Below are 15,811 nucleotides of genomic sequence, written 5' to 3' on the forward strand. Positions count from 1 at the left end.
AAAAAAAAAGAAAATATAAGAAAATGATTAGATTTATCAGAAAATTGCAGCCAGTGCAAATAGAACAATTTTAATCTTTCTTTAACTTTCACACTGACAAATAAAGCTCTTCATTGTGTTTCCGCATTTTGAAAGCATCACAGTTTTTTTTTTTTACAATTTAGGTAAGTATAAAAAGTAATTTTGACTCTGGTAAAAATAAAATAGAAAAGCACGATTCTATTCCATTATTCTATAAGGATATTTATCCATGCAAATGATATTATTTTATTCATCTTCTGTATGATAGGAAATGACTGAAATTCTCCCTATTAGCACAAAATGCCCAATAATATTATAATGATATCCGTATTATAAAGATATTAATGATTACGGCATTCTGAATATCAAGCAATACAGTGGCGATACCGTACAATATTTTACCAACACAATAAATTGTGCAAGCTCTGAAAATTAATTGGAATCGTTGAAAGTTGGTTGTAGATTCTGGGCTTCAGGATAGGATGATTTCAGGCTCTTGACTATTATATATTTAACTAAAGCATATACTTATAAAATTTACCATGAATATCATATCAGTTCTATTCCGTCAGTGTGTTGCCAAATAAAACCTTAATTTGAATATCCGATACGTCACTACCGACTGTAATACCTGAAATCCACTGCGCAAGACAAGTTTTGTTTTGTTTTGTCATTTAAAAGTAACGTTCGCGTGTAAACATGAAGATATGTTTATGCTTTATTTCTGACGTATTTGAATATATTAATGCTTGAGTTTGGAAACGCTATGAGAGATGTACCTACAAAGTATTTTATTCTTGAGCGTCTTTGTTTTGCTGACTTTTTGTCAATAATAACCTGAAGAAATAGGGCATTTCGTAACATGGAGATTCTAATGTGACCCGACGATGATACAGCTGGTCTGTCATCTCTAAACTTGGAAAATTTTGGTTTAATTGATTGGAATTGATTGTGTTATTTTAAGTATGAATTTTGAATATTCGGTATCCTGATATGATACATTTAACATGGAGCACAGAAATCGACGTAATCTGGATGACGATAGTGATCGAGTTGTTATTTGTAGCAGTGCTTCATATTGTTATTTCACGCTTTCAATTTTGTTATTTTCGATTGGTACTGTAATTACAATTTTAGCATTAGATGAAACTGATGGTGTGTTTTCGAGTCTAACTCATATGTGGCTCGTAGGTCCACTCTTCATTAGTTCTGGTTTGATGGTCGCTGTGAAAACAATTATGTACTTGCGAAGAGAAACTATGATTATGTTTTTAACTAGGCAGAGAACTTTATTAAGAGTAAGTTATTCTTATGTATTTAAATTCTGCTGAAAAGAATGTGTATGTTTGTATTATTTTTTTATGGAACTAATGATGCATATATAAATTTTTGGTAATTTTTAAGTAACAGTTTGAATTATGATTATTGATTACATAGTAATGTATTAAATTGAAAGTTTTCAACTAATGTTAGAGCTAAATAGTTTATATGTCTAAGAAAGGTATAAGGGTACGAAAGTTTCTTAAGTTGCATGGTAATTCACATTCATTGCCTTGCTGAGATCTGCTTGTGGCCTTGAGTATTCATTACTTTTATGTATTTTAATACCTTTGTTTACCTCTACTTGATAACTGATATTTTTGATTTGGTAAATTTTTAATTGGTTTTGGTTCAATTTATTAATCCATTTTATAATGTTCCTATGAAAAAATTATCTCTGCTTGATTTTTTCCACATTGAAATCTTGAATATTCATCTTTGTTTTGATTTCTATATTGTAAGAAATAAAGCTTCCCCTGTGTATTTGAGTCTAAATAGTTAATTATTTGATAGTTACTAATAGTTAATTAATTATGACTAATAATTAATTATTAATTGCTTTTTTATGACAGAGGTCTTATATAGATCAAATAAATTGATGAAATGTATAATATTGGGTCGAAAATACCAAAATTTTCTTTTTATATTTAACATCCTAACAACATGATGTCATGAATCAGTTTTACAAATAATGTTTGTTTCTTTTGAACATTTTACTAAAAGAAGTTATGAATATCGGAATAAAATTGGCCCAACACGACTTTAATGAGATTCTGATTAAAACTCAATATAAGAAGTCTTCTTTTAATAGATTCAGCTATATTAATGCATTTAAAAAGAATGCTGAAATTTTCCTGATTGGGTAATTCAAACTGATTCTTTTTCTATGGTCTTGAAGTTATAATCTTTAAAAATTAAAAAAGTTTTCAGTTACTACTCAATATATATATAAATTTCTGAAAAATAATTATAAATTAAGGATATAAATTTATTTTTAACTTTTTAATTGTCAAATATTTTTATGGAATTCCCCAGTGTATTCATGAAATAAATACTAGGTTTCTTTTTAAATGCATGGATGCTATTGAAATGTAAGTCTAATTCATTACTTGTAATCACTAAAAGCTTATGTATTACATATGAGCATATTGGAACTGTTTTCGCAGTTTGTTTTATTTAAAGTTACTTGCGTAGGATTTGAAATTCTTTCTTGGACCATGAACTGGTCCATACTTCATATCATGATGAATGTTGGGAAATGAACTGTATTAATTATTTAATCAACTATATTTTCCTAATTTTACCTTCAAATTAATTATCTTTATTCAAAATCAAAGATTTCCAATATATGATTGTTGAAATTAATAGCATACTTAACATTGAAGTGTTCTGATATTACACTAGTATATATAGTCATCAGTTATCTCTACTTCAGCCTGAAAAATAGTTTTTAAGGAAAAAGGTGACTCTTAAGATTGTATGCTTAGAACTTTTAATATTATAATCATACGATTGATGTTTAATCTCAATAATATAATTTCTCTTCATTCCATTGAAGGTTAAACAAAGTATATCAAAAAGTATCCTCATATTTCTTATTACTTGCAGTCTACAGCTGTTAAAATCAAACAAAATATGTCATTTAATTTGCAAAATGCCTTTGAAAACATGTTAATCATATTTGTGTTAAGGACTGACCACCTTCGTCTTATTTTCCTTTTATTCTTATATTTCCTTTTTATTTTCCCAATGGCAACCTTAATTTTTTCTTTATTTAAACATTTTCTAACCTTGAAAACCCTCAAAATATTAAGTTTTTAAAGAAGCTAAGAGATGATAGATAATTATTGAATAGCTGTTAAGAAAATCTTTATCAGTGTAATAAAATTTTCATGATGACATTTCCACCTCCCTTCTAAAAATCATGTGCAAAAATATCCCCCCCCCCTTATAAACATTAATTTTTTTGGGGGGGGAGGTGCTTGAACACTCTTCCTCTTGACTAAATCTCATTTTATTTATCTCTTTGCATCCCAAAAGACAAATCCCTATATGTTACTTTTCTTCAGAATAGAACATACAATGCATCTCTACTTGGCTATCTAATCAAAATCCTTCTAGGGGATTTATAAAACTTGTGGAGCTTTTGGATTAACTCATATAAGACAGTTTGCACACTATATGTGCAAAAATTGTCATTCCAGTTCACTATCCCCCCCCCTAAGAAAAATTGTGTCGTCTCAAATGGATTAAATGTATTACAATATTTAGACGTGATAGTTTAATAATATGGTTAGTTGATTAAATAAAAATTTTCCTTATTCAACCATTAAGTTTATCATTTCTTCAAAAATAAAGTACTGATAAGTTATGTCTTCCTCTCATGCATTCTCATATTTTATTTTCATACAATGCTTTTAATCATTAACTTTTGTCTTTTTAGCTGACATAAAAACTGCTTATTTTTGAGGAAAAATTGTTAAATTAGGTTACTTATTATGGATAATATCATAAGTTAGCAATATATATATATATTGTTGCATTATTGATGAATAATGTGATGCATGATTTGTACTTTTTAGGGGTACAAAAAATCTCTCTCAGTTTGAAAGACTATCATATAAAATAAAGTGTTGTTCAATAGAATACTGATTTATTAGTGTTTAAATTCAATCATTTTTTAAACTTTTGTTTAATTTACCTGATTATTTAACTGAAAGTAAGGATACACTGCTTATTGGCAACCATAGTTTAGATGTTATTGTCTTGAGAAAATTTGCTGCTAATGGAAACACTGATATTAAATATGCATTATTTTTACTGTTCTTATTTTCCAATGCTATGAATTCAAAATGTATTCTAACTGTACAAAAATCTAAAATTTAAATTTGTAAGGTCTTCAGAAACTGTTTGGGAAAAAGGACATAGCTTATTGTTCATAATGATTTTATTCTATTATTATACTTATTGACTGCTGAATGAAATATTAGAAATCAACTCAAATTATAATTTTTACTTATTTAATTTCTGTTTGAATCGAGGATATATTACTTCTAAAGATATGCAATCTGATTTATATAAAATTCTCAGTTCCTAATATTTTTCATGAGGTTCAAGCTAAGTTTGGATTTTAATAATTAAAAGAAAATCACTGCTTCAATATATTAATAGTGTAGATTTGTACATTAGAGCTATGGGCCTCTCTGATTATATCAATGAATTATTTATTGTTATCCTTATTTTCTTTTCTCATATCATTTATCAAATTCCCAATACTGAAAGTTTGATCTAATTTAAATAAAAGTTCCATCGTATATTTAGCCATAATTTGAATGTGAAAATTGTGTACCATTTCATTAATCAATGTAAAGGAGAAATAAGGAAAGAAAAAGGTTGTGCTCTTGTTTTGTAGAAATTGCAGATAATAATGATTAAGTGACTTCTAAATTGACTGATGTGTATACTCTGAAGAATAATGTTTTTGTCTTATTGTGAAGCCACAAGGCATTCAGTCCTAAACTGGCTTCCTGGTAATTAGTTTTTTTCTTTTTGCTCCCTCCCCTCCACATCTCTGTATTTAATTTTTTTTTTAAAATCTTACCAATTTGTTTCAATACTTGATGAGCACTTGCATATAATTTTGTATTTTTGTTTCAGTATTCTAGAGGGAAATTAAAAAAAAATATTTTAGTCTATGTTTTTGTATCTGCTGTGTAAGGTTAGTTGAGCATGTTAAAAAAATTTATGTGTCTCAAAAGAATTTTACTGACTCATTGTTTTCCTTTAGTATAACTAGATTAATCAAATGTCAGATGTTACTTATTTGATTTATTTAGAATGAAGAAATTGTGGCATGTCATGTCTGAATTCTTGAGTAATGGTAATTCTGAATTGATTGAGTAATGGTGAAAGCATTTTTTAAAGATTCTATTATTTCAAAATTTGATACCTTCTTCAATCTCTATGATTTTTTTCTTCTTTACTCTCAAATGATTTATAATGATGTACTTGTAAGTATTACAATTAAATATGAACTTTGTAACTGATTGATATCTCCAGTTATCACATATTGCTTAAATATGTTGAAGAGATTTTCACACATTTTTCTATATGCCTGTCTTCTTAAATATTAAAAAAAAATAATGGATGCTTGTTGGCTGTTGAAACCAACCGGCATGTGATGTGGTAAACATGTATTTCTATGTATTAAGAGTATCATTAATTAATACCTCTTTCTCTTCAACTTTTAGGAATTTCAATACCCATCTTTGGAAATTGCATGTTCAAGGTAATATAGTTTATGTGCTCTTTGCTGTCTTCAATCATATCATTATTTAATAATGCTCATTTTACAGTTAATGAATCATTGACTAATCTCGGCTATATTATTAGAAAAATTGCTGTAATTTGTTGCTTAGAACTTATTACTTTTCATTGAAGCAGTTTCTTTAGTTTGAAAAGTTAAGAAAAAGGTTATTAATTAAAGCAAATGGATACATCTCTAACTTAGAGTTAGTAAGCATTTGATTTCATGAAAGTTTTAGTTTTTTATTTCCCCTCCTGCAATAAATACATTATAGTATAACTTGTTTTTATTTTTTCCAGTTTAAATTTATATATATATATATATATTAAAATAGAGTAAATAATAAATCAGAATAAGAAAAATAATCTTTTCTTTATATCTTGTTCATCAGGAAGTATATTTTGTAAAAATTTGTTGAGTCGCTTTTGAGAATTGCCAAAGTCTGTTATTTATTTATTTTACCTATTAGATAATATGTTTGAGCTGAATTTCATTCTGATATATGGTCTTAAATATTTCTTATTTAGTACTAAGAATAACTTGAAAGCATGGTTGTCTTGAAATTAAGAAAATTTTAATGTACATGCTCTACAAAGGATTTGAAGTAATTTAAATGAAATCTAAGACATTTCTTGAGAAAAAGTTCATTGTGATTTCTTTTTTTATTAGATAACTAATGTTATCTTTTATTATTCACTAGGAGTTGCAGCAATTTAACAAGGCCACCATCTTATGATACAGTAATTGGAGGAAATCAGCAAGCTTCTCAGTTAGTTTCAGACCATGATATTAATATGAATCTTGATGGAAGATCTTTGAATGTTGAAAATCCACCGCCTTCATATGAAGAAGCTGTTCTTCTCATTAATCAAAGGCAAAATGATCATATAATTGAAACTTAAGTTTCTTGATATATATTGTAGTATTTTTTTGCATTTAATTATTTGATTGCATTTGGCACATGGAATGGCAGCTTATAGTTTTTTTTTTTATTTTTTTTATTTATAATGTATTTGTTATAGATCTGCTCTGTTCATTGTTATTTCAAATGATAACAGTATTACATTTATGATATATTTTTATTTGAATCAAAATTACTGCATGTAAATTTTTTAAATAATTTTAGAATTATGTGATAGATTTTTTTTTGTTATAACCTATGTTAGGTGTGCACAGTTCCTTTACTGTTATATACATGATATATATTTATATACATTATAAATGGTGTTAAGCTTCAGAAGAAAAGTGTATTATATATAGAGCATTTATTAAAGTAAAGGATATGTAATTTGTAGGTTTATTCTTTTGAAATTACATTCGTTTTGTTTTATTCTGTATAATTCTGTCTTTCATTCTTTTAAATCAGAGTTAAAAGCTGCTGGTCAGACTCTCTGATTAAAACCTCTTATCCCTTTCTTTTTCTGTGTAAAAATTAGAAAATAGGAGTTTGTTTTTTCTATTTTGAAATTGAAATAGATTGCCAGTGTCATAATACATTTTATTTTTGAAATTGTTATGGATAGTTCTAGTTAAGTCATCTTATCTCAAAATATGTATTGCAATTTTATTTTCATTGGTACAAAAGTTTATCATATTTATTTAATGAAATGAAATTGCTTTTGTTATACATAACTCCATCGCATACTTCATTTTCCCACACATTTATTGCTTGTGAAAAAAGTTCAGCAAATATTAAGAAAAATAATTAAAAGATATATATATATATATATATATATAGCTTATGCCATGTTTTTGAATATTGCTGAATTTTCGAATTCCATGTAGCTTTTATAAATAGTCTACATACCTATAAAATGTTTATGATACTGCTACATAGTAAGCTTTACCAGACTGAAGTCCCAGTTAAATTACGCTATTATCATTGTATGAGATTTTTTTAGTGGGGAAATAATAGTAAGAATGAATAGTCATTACACTAACAGTCTCAAGTAAAATAGAATCTACTTATTCACTAGAATGCTAATAAATTTTTGAAATTTATAGATAAAAAAAAGACAATATAAAATGTACAAGCAATTAAAATGTATTTTCTTAAATTTGAATTTGGTGTAGGTTCATGTTACCTCTTTTATTATTGTTTACATTTGGTACAAATATTTTTAGTTTTTCATTGAAATTTATTCGTTTATCCTATCTTTCAACATAACAGGTAAATAACAGGTATATTAAAGAATATCTTTGAGCCGAATGTAGTAAAATATTATTTTTTAAATATTTTATTTTTCTATTAATGTAAGCAAATTGAGCAAAATATATTTTAATTGAACTTTTTTGCAGTGCTTATTCAGAGATCAATTGTTATATTTGATCAAAGCAGTGGATTATTGGTTACATTGTGTGATTCAGCCTTGCAAAGAAATCCAATTTATTTACAAACTCCGTCCTGCTGTAACGGTAAATGTTGTTGATTCTAAAATAGGTATTTGGTTTGTTGCAAGATGCCTTAGTGGTTACAGCTTATTCACTGAGTACAAAATCACCAACTCAGAATATTCTTTAAATTTCGTTTTATTTCTCTATAGAAAATCAATACTAAGTGCAGATTATGACCTGTACATTCAGTTTAAAAATATCTTAAAGTGCTTTATATTTTAGATTTCACTGCCAGTATCTGTATCAGAACAGAATTTGCAAAAATTGCAAAAGGTCTGTTGATTTATATGTTATGATAACTTAGGGAGTCTGTACTTCAGATTGTTCAATGTAATTTTTTTTAAAAATAAACGTTTTTCTGACTAGTGCCTTGATTTAAAGCATTTCATTGTATTATTTAAATTTTGTTTTTTCTTCCTAATAATTGATACTACAATAGTTAATTTTGTTTCCTTGCATGCACACACACACATATGTGTGTGTGTATATATATATATATATATATAATATAGGGATTATAAAAGTTTTTTTTAAGTTGAGAAAAAGAGGAATGTATAGTACTTCTATTACAGTATCTATCACTTAATGCAACTGCAATATCCACTCATGTTATTGAAATCCTGCAGTGATGAGAATTTTAAGTGCCATATGTCACTTCTAATGTTCATACAATTGTTTAAATTTGTTATTTTTTAAAGCACTAATTCATACTTTGAATATTGAAACACAGACACATTAATATTCTTATATATAACAGTCTTTCAAATTTACTTCTGATCTTGTTAAGTATTTGATGTCAAGAAAATCTTTAAGTTTTTTAGATTTATAAGATTAGAGGTGAATGCAAAATGTTTACATCAACTGGCTGGCCATCCTTTAACATTTAATACTTTCCTTAAAGAACTGAGAATTGCTTGATGCATTGTTTGTGAAGAATGCTATAAAGTTGAGAGGATTAAAGGAATATAAAATGCTATCCTGAGATAATAAATTCGAAAATTTTATTGACAAAAATTTTGAATCGAATATTAACATATTTTTCACACACAGCAAGTTTTCAAAAACTGCCTTAACTGAAATTTGTTTTCATTTTTCACTCATAGTGTTTTCATTAGGTTAAGGCTATTAGAATTCAGATTCGAATATGATTGCACTAAGTGGCATTACTGTATTATAATTTACTGTTAAAGAAGGATATTTAATTAAAGGAAAATAAATATTTATCTCATTTCAAATTGAATATTTTATATAAGGTGAAAAATAATTTATTGTTACTAAATTTTATTGCACTATTTTAAGTTATTCTTTTGAATCCCATTGTAAGCCATGTCAGCTGTGAGTGAATATTTTTCTGGTCTGCACTTAACTATTGTTAATTTTGAATTTTCATTTTCTGTAAATACTAGCTTATAATAGTAATACATTTTTAGAAGTTTGTGATATTGGGGTGATCTTCTGAATTTTAAATTTTGTTTGTTATTTTATAAATTTAAATAATATATGCAGAAGTCAGATATCAACATTTTGCTTCCTGTTTATTTGATCACAGTAGTCTAATGATATTTACCATCTGTTTTGAAAAAAATTACATGTCATTTTTCTGAAAGCTAATTTCTTACTCTAAAAAGAAACTTATTAAATTGTTACATCTGCTGAAAATTTATTACCAATTTACAAATTTATTTGCTGTTCAATTTTTTTCTGCATTTATTGGTTCAATTTTGTTGGTGATATTTAGTTGAATTGTAGATTATTGTTATGTAGTTTTCATAGCAAATGCATGAGTAAATATAATTCAATTTATACCTTTTTTCACTCTCTTGAGATATTTTATTAGGGATTGTTTTGTGTTTTATAAATTTTTATAAATTATAATTTCAGTGATCTGGTTTTCTTTGTTAATATTCATTCTTGAAATTAAATTCTCATGCATTTTTATTGTTATATTTTCACAGTGAAGAAACATGTAAAAATATTTAGTGATACTTATTGCTTAAATAGTGAAAATTTTTTAAATATATTTTATTTTTTAGATTTGATGAATCTAATAAAAGTATTTTGAAAAATTTGTGCTTTATTTCACACTGTATGCGAAAAGTTTTGAGAAGTTTTTAGGTATACTTTCCGTTCAGTAACTGCAGTTGTGTTTAATATACAAGACATTTGCTTTTAGTAGAATAATTATTAGTGCCTTTTGTTTTTTTGTAAAAATGATTATCTATTACTTAATTTGAGAAATCCTTAAAGCTTATATTTATTTCAGAATTTGGTAACAATGGCATTATGGTTTTTACCATTTAATTTCTTGGAAATTTAGAATTACATTTTTCATAAGTCATTCAAAGTTTGAAATTTTTTTCTCAGTGCTATTCTGACATCTAGACAAATTTTGAAGAACTGTTTACTGAACTGTAAATTATATTTTCAAAAAAATGGCTCTTCTAAATGTTTATATGAAGTATCTTTTGAATATTTTTGGGAGTTGAGGGAGGCTCTATGAAACGGGCAGTGCTAACTACATTTTTAATAATATGCAATGAAATCAAAAGTATTTCAAAAACTAAAGCCATTTTTGACCAAATTTGTGACTGTTATCAGAGAATTTTTTAAAAATAATTGATGTTATTGTAAAATTGGTTTTAAGGGAAAAAATAAGTAGTTAAATATCCCAGTTTATAAAGATACTGAAAACATTATTTCGTGACTGACCTACTGACCTCGAAACCTTAATCTGGTAACCAAGGCCATGAAATGTAGTTACAGTAGTTTACCATTAAAAGGTAGAACTAAAAAAGAGTTTTTAATGATATGATTTGCAAATTTAAATACTAGACTTAAAAATCATCATGTGTTAAAAGGGGAAAAATGAATTATTTATTTTATACAGTATAGATGTTTATCTTACTTTTTATTAATTTGCACACAGATAAAACACTGCTATTACCAATATTTATAGCCAGAATATTATAATTTATAAAATATTACAGTGACGTCTTAAATACATACCTATGAAGTATTTTATGATTATTATTTAACATTTCAAGTCAAGTTTGAATAATTTCGGAAGAAAAAATGTTTATTTAAAATATACGTGTAATTGAAATTTGATTATTGAAGTTGTTAAGTACATTATTTGGATTTAAAAGGCTCTTTTTCCAAACTTGATCTAATTTATAATAATGCTCAGAATATCCTATTAGTAGGTGTAATAAAATGCAGGGTGATTATAAATGAATATCTCAATATCGCATGTCTGTTAAAAGAGGAAAAATAAAGAACAGCCTTGTTGTTCGTCGGAAATCAAAAACAACAGTTGAAAGTTTCAATTTAATACAGTTGTAAGTGTACAGTGTGAGCCCCTCTAGAAGTACAAAGGATATTAAAACAGTATGATAACACGTCCCACACTTTTTTTGCATATCTGGTGTGAAGCTTTGAAAGGATATATGTGTATGACGTTACTTGATTTTTTTTCTTGGGCAATATCAAATTGCAAGTGTTTGTTCTCCCTCTACCAACTGATGTTGATAAATTTAAGACATGCATATCTGCAGACTTTCAACACATCAGGTATGTTTGATATCTCTCGTATTTTTGGTGTATTTATAATGAACACTTATAACTGTTAAATTTTCAACTGTTATTTGAAATTTCTGATGAACAAGAAGGCTGTACTTCGTTTTATTTTCTTTTAACAGCCCTGAAAAATTGGGATACTCATTTATAATTAACCTGTAATATCTCATTACCAATGCTCTGAATTTCCCTTTTTTTAATTAAAAATATGTGTTTTTTTAGTTTCGATTGTATTTTATTGAAACCAATTGTTTTTTGCTTATTTATTTTATTACTCGATACTAAGAATTTTTCTGACCCGATTGGTTTCCACATTTGCTAATGCTGGCCAAAAATCCAACTCTTCATTTACAAAACCTCTAAAACTTAAAAAAAAAAAAAACTCCCTTTTATCTTAAAAAAATTCTTTGAAAGATTTCTTTAAAAAAATTCTATTTTAACTGATTTATTTAAAGTATAATAGATCTCCAATTATTGTGATAAATTTTTATCAGATTAGATTTGGATAATGGAATATGTTGATAATTGACGAATAAAAACTATATATGAGGGGACAGAAACAAAATTTCTTCATAAAGTGTTAATTTAATACTTATAAAATCAATATTATTTATATTTAGTGTACTTACATATAGTATTAAAATAACTCTGCTTAGACATATCACTCAAGCTTAGTTGTATGCCTGGTTTTACACTAGAGGATTTTGTTTTCCCTTTTGAAGTAGAATTCTACACACTCGTGTCAAAAGTTAAGGTTGCAAGCATAAAATCTGTGAAAACTGATGAACTATTCACTGTATTGCATGAAATTTGGCACAGAGATATATTACAATAAGAGAAATAATACGGAAAAGATTTTAAATGTGAATTATGAAACAGAGTATATAAAATGTGTTAAATTGTGAATCGAAGATAAAGCATTTATCTTGAGAAAAATCTGTCTAATATGGAGTGTGACCAAAGAGCACTGCTATATAAGCCTCACAATACGCTCTCATACTATTTATGAGGGTGTCAATACAAGTTTGTGGCAACAAAGCCCATTCTTCCCAAAGTACATCTTTTACTCCAAGAGGGTCTTGGGACGGGGGTTACGATGTGCAACAACTCATCCTACACCGTTCCATTCCACGTTCAGTAGGATTGAAAACCGGAGACCTCAAGGGCCAATTTCTTACGATGAATATTATCTTCTTCAAGAAAATCATCAACGATCTGAGCTCTGTGTGGTCGCTTATTATCGTCCATAAAAATGGTCCGGGACAATAGCATCCCAGAACACCCTCACACAGGCTTCCAGGACCAAATCTTTAAAGCGATGTGCGGAGACAGTACCCGTATCAAAGACGTGCAATGGTATATGACTGCCCAACATTAAACCGTTCCAGACAAGGATTCATTTGCCACCAAATCTGTTTTTTTTCCTTTCGAAGAAGGGATGATAGCAAGCTCCTCGTTCTCTCCAGATGAAGAATCGACCAGAATCACTTTTGTGAGGTGAATCTCGACTCGTCACTGAAAAGAACACGCCCCCTTTCCTGTTGTATCCAAGACTTATGTGTTTGGCTCCATGACAAATGGGCTTTCCTGTTGGATGCAGTCAAAAGAACACATACGACTGGACGCCGAAAGTAAAGGGCCCTCTCTGCTAGATGTTTATATACTGTTTGCCTGAAAATTCTTATTCCAGATGCAACAGCAATGTCACGACCAAGATGAAGAGCCGTTGTCGTCATGCGCTTACTGCCAAGTAGCGATCTTCTGCAGGTGTTATTTTCTCTTTGGCGGCCTTAGCTGGAATTCCTGGTGACAGTACTGCTTGTCTGGAACTGATTTTACAACTTGGATGCTACTTTCGGAGGTACTTGTAACCATCGAGCCACTTTGCTTGAGACTGGCCAGTTTCAAGCCTGCCATCGGTTCTCATCTCAAGAAATCATCCAAACGATTATGAATACTCATTTTTACTGCAAATAGGCTAATTCGTTTGTTTTAATGCAATATTCACAAAACTGCAGGCAAAAATCGCAGATTCTTAAACGGTCTAATTCCAGTCGTTTTGCAAAATCGAATGCTAAACAACTTCTTTTTTTAAAAACCAAAGTTTGAAAATGTGTTACCCGTTTTTCAAAATATATAAAATACAAATTCTAGCAACTTTACTGATAGCAATTTTGAATTATTTAAAAAAACATGTTTGTGACCTTAATTTAGGACATGAGTGTATTTTATTAATTAAATAAATGAACAAAAATCTTTCAGTCAATAGTTAAAAACGTTTTGTACTACATTTTGGCTGCGATGCTAAAATATATTTTTCTTTCTACGCTATCAGGGAGCATTGGATTACCCGTTGGTAATACTGCGAATTTAAAGTTCTACTTGAAAGCTAATAGTTTCTTACATTTGTGCACTTGAGGGCTGCACAACACGTAGGCGGGGACCATGAAGACTTAACATATTTCCGTCTTTAAATATAATATTTCAACCCATTATTATATTTCTAAATTACCGCAGTAACAATTTTGTCTCAAATTATAAAATGTGAAGGAGATAAAAATATAGATTCAGATTAACACAAATAGACATGGAGTATTTATACTAGATACAAAATGACAACTCATATTCTATATAAATATTATTTACGTAATTATATACGAATTAATTTCATTAATTCATTGGTAATGAGCGCAATTGGTTAATTCGTCTTTTAAAAAATGCCATTCGAAATTCTTGACTAGTGTCACTCTTACATAACTATTTGAATCTTAAAATTTTATGAGTTCTATACGTTGTCTATTTATGTGGATATAGATCTATATCCTTGAATGGAAATATATAATTTACATTTACATTATTTTTCGTAAATTGTCGTTTTTTCTTGTATGTAAATAATTTAACTAATCACATTTCCAGTTTCTCCAAATCAGTTGCAATAATTTTATTATTTTTTTTTTGCTATCTTGACAAATTATCATCTTTTTCAATAAATTGTAGATCTGCAATCAAAGTTATTGGATAGCTAAATAAGAAATAGCTTAGAGTTAAGGTAATTCATGTAGATCTGTTGATAAGGGTGAAATATTTCTACTTTTTAGTATACCAAATACCATTTCCGTTGTTAGTGTTAGAAATTCCTCAAATGTGAGTTTTATAGAATCTATAACTCATCTTAAAAGATACTTAAGGGATCTGACGCCTGATTTGTAAGGATGTGAAAAGTTGTCAGGTTTTAGCATTTAATAACTCTATTTAAGAGTCTAATGCCCTTTCAATGCATCTTAAGCAAATATATTTTATAAAATTTGTTTTTACTCTTTTTAATATCCACAAAATAAATTGAATACATCAAAAATATCATACGGAAAATATTCGATCTCATTTGTCATAAAGAAATTATTTTTCGAGTACTACTTTTCTGCTTTTCTTAACTTACAAGATGTGAATATACAAAATGAAGTAATTTTTTTTTAAAAAAATGTAGTATTCACCAAGATAGTATTTGATAATCTATTAATATTCATCTTGCTAAAACTTAAGATTAAATGCCTTGATTGTGGAATATTATTCACAAAGATTCCCCCTTTCTCGCTCTTTAAAGCACAAAGTGAACATAAATAAACGGCTAGAACATGGGTGCTGGCGTTATGCGATTTAAATCGCATTATGACAGCAGAATGAATAAGATCCTTACAAAATGGCAAGACTTTTTTTAAAAATCAGGGATGGGGCCGTTAACAATATACCAAAATTAATGTACTACCAAAAGAGCCGAGACCCGGCAATTTCTGATCATCCTATTCGAGGTGGCCCTTTCGAGGGGGGGGGATATGGAATGTTAAAGAAAGAATTGCTTCAAGTTTGTTTATAAAGAACATATTTAAAGAAGTTAGGGCCATAGTTAACCAAGATATGATATTAATAGGCACAATTTATGCGATTTATTTGCTCTCCCTTTTAATTAAAAGAAAAAGAAGAAAGAGCTTAATGTTTCTCATGAAAGCATCATGTATAAAATACAATTTTATTATTACAGGAAAGTGGTAAAAATACAAATAAGAAAACTTAACAGTTCACCGCATTTCTTTTTTTTTTCTTATTGTATCTGGAATTATAACAACAATGACTTACTTAAATGAAATACAGTGTAATCAAGGTGTTCCATCAGCTCTTGCAGTTAAGAAGTGAGGCGAT

The 15,811-nt window shown here is 28.0% G+C and overlaps 1 protein-coding gene across 1 annotated transcript; it reads left to right on the plus strand.

Annotated features, from left to right (window-relative positions):
- The first annotated feature begins 658 nt into the window (after window positions 1-658).
- LOC129960838 (uncharacterized) lies at window positions 659-9,935 on the plus strand. Its single transcript, XM_056074508.1, has 3 exons — window positions 659-1,319; window positions 5,592-5,629; window positions 6,348-9,935. Exons 1-3 carry the CDS (start codon window positions 1,029-1,031, stop codon window positions 6,547-6,549), a joined length of 531 nt encoding a protein of 176 aa, XP_055930483.1. The 5' UTR covers window positions 659-1,028; the 3' UTR covers window positions 6,550-9,935.
- Window positions 9,936-15,811: the final 5,876 nt, after the last annotated feature.

Source organism: Argiope bruennichi, chromosome X2, assembly GCF_947563725.1.
Source record: "Argiope bruennichi chromosome X2, qqArgBrue1.1, whole genome shotgun sequence".
NCBI classification, from domain to species: domain Eukaryota; kingdom Metazoa; phylum Arthropoda; class Arachnida; order Araneae; family Araneidae; genus Argiope; species Argiope bruennichi.

Coding starts and splice junctions, on each gene's coding strand:
- LOC129960838 (XM_056074508.1), top strand. CDS start 1,029: ATGGAGCACAGAAATCGACGTAATCTGGATGACGATAGTGATCGAGTT. Junction 1,320..5,591: donor GGCAGAGAACTTTATTAAGA/GTAAGTTATTCT, acceptor TTCAACTTTTAG/GAATTTCAATACCCATCTTT. Junction 5,630..6,347: donor TTGGAAATTGCATGTTCAAG/GTAATATAGTTT, acceptor ATTATTCACTAG/GAGTTGCAGCAATTTAACAA.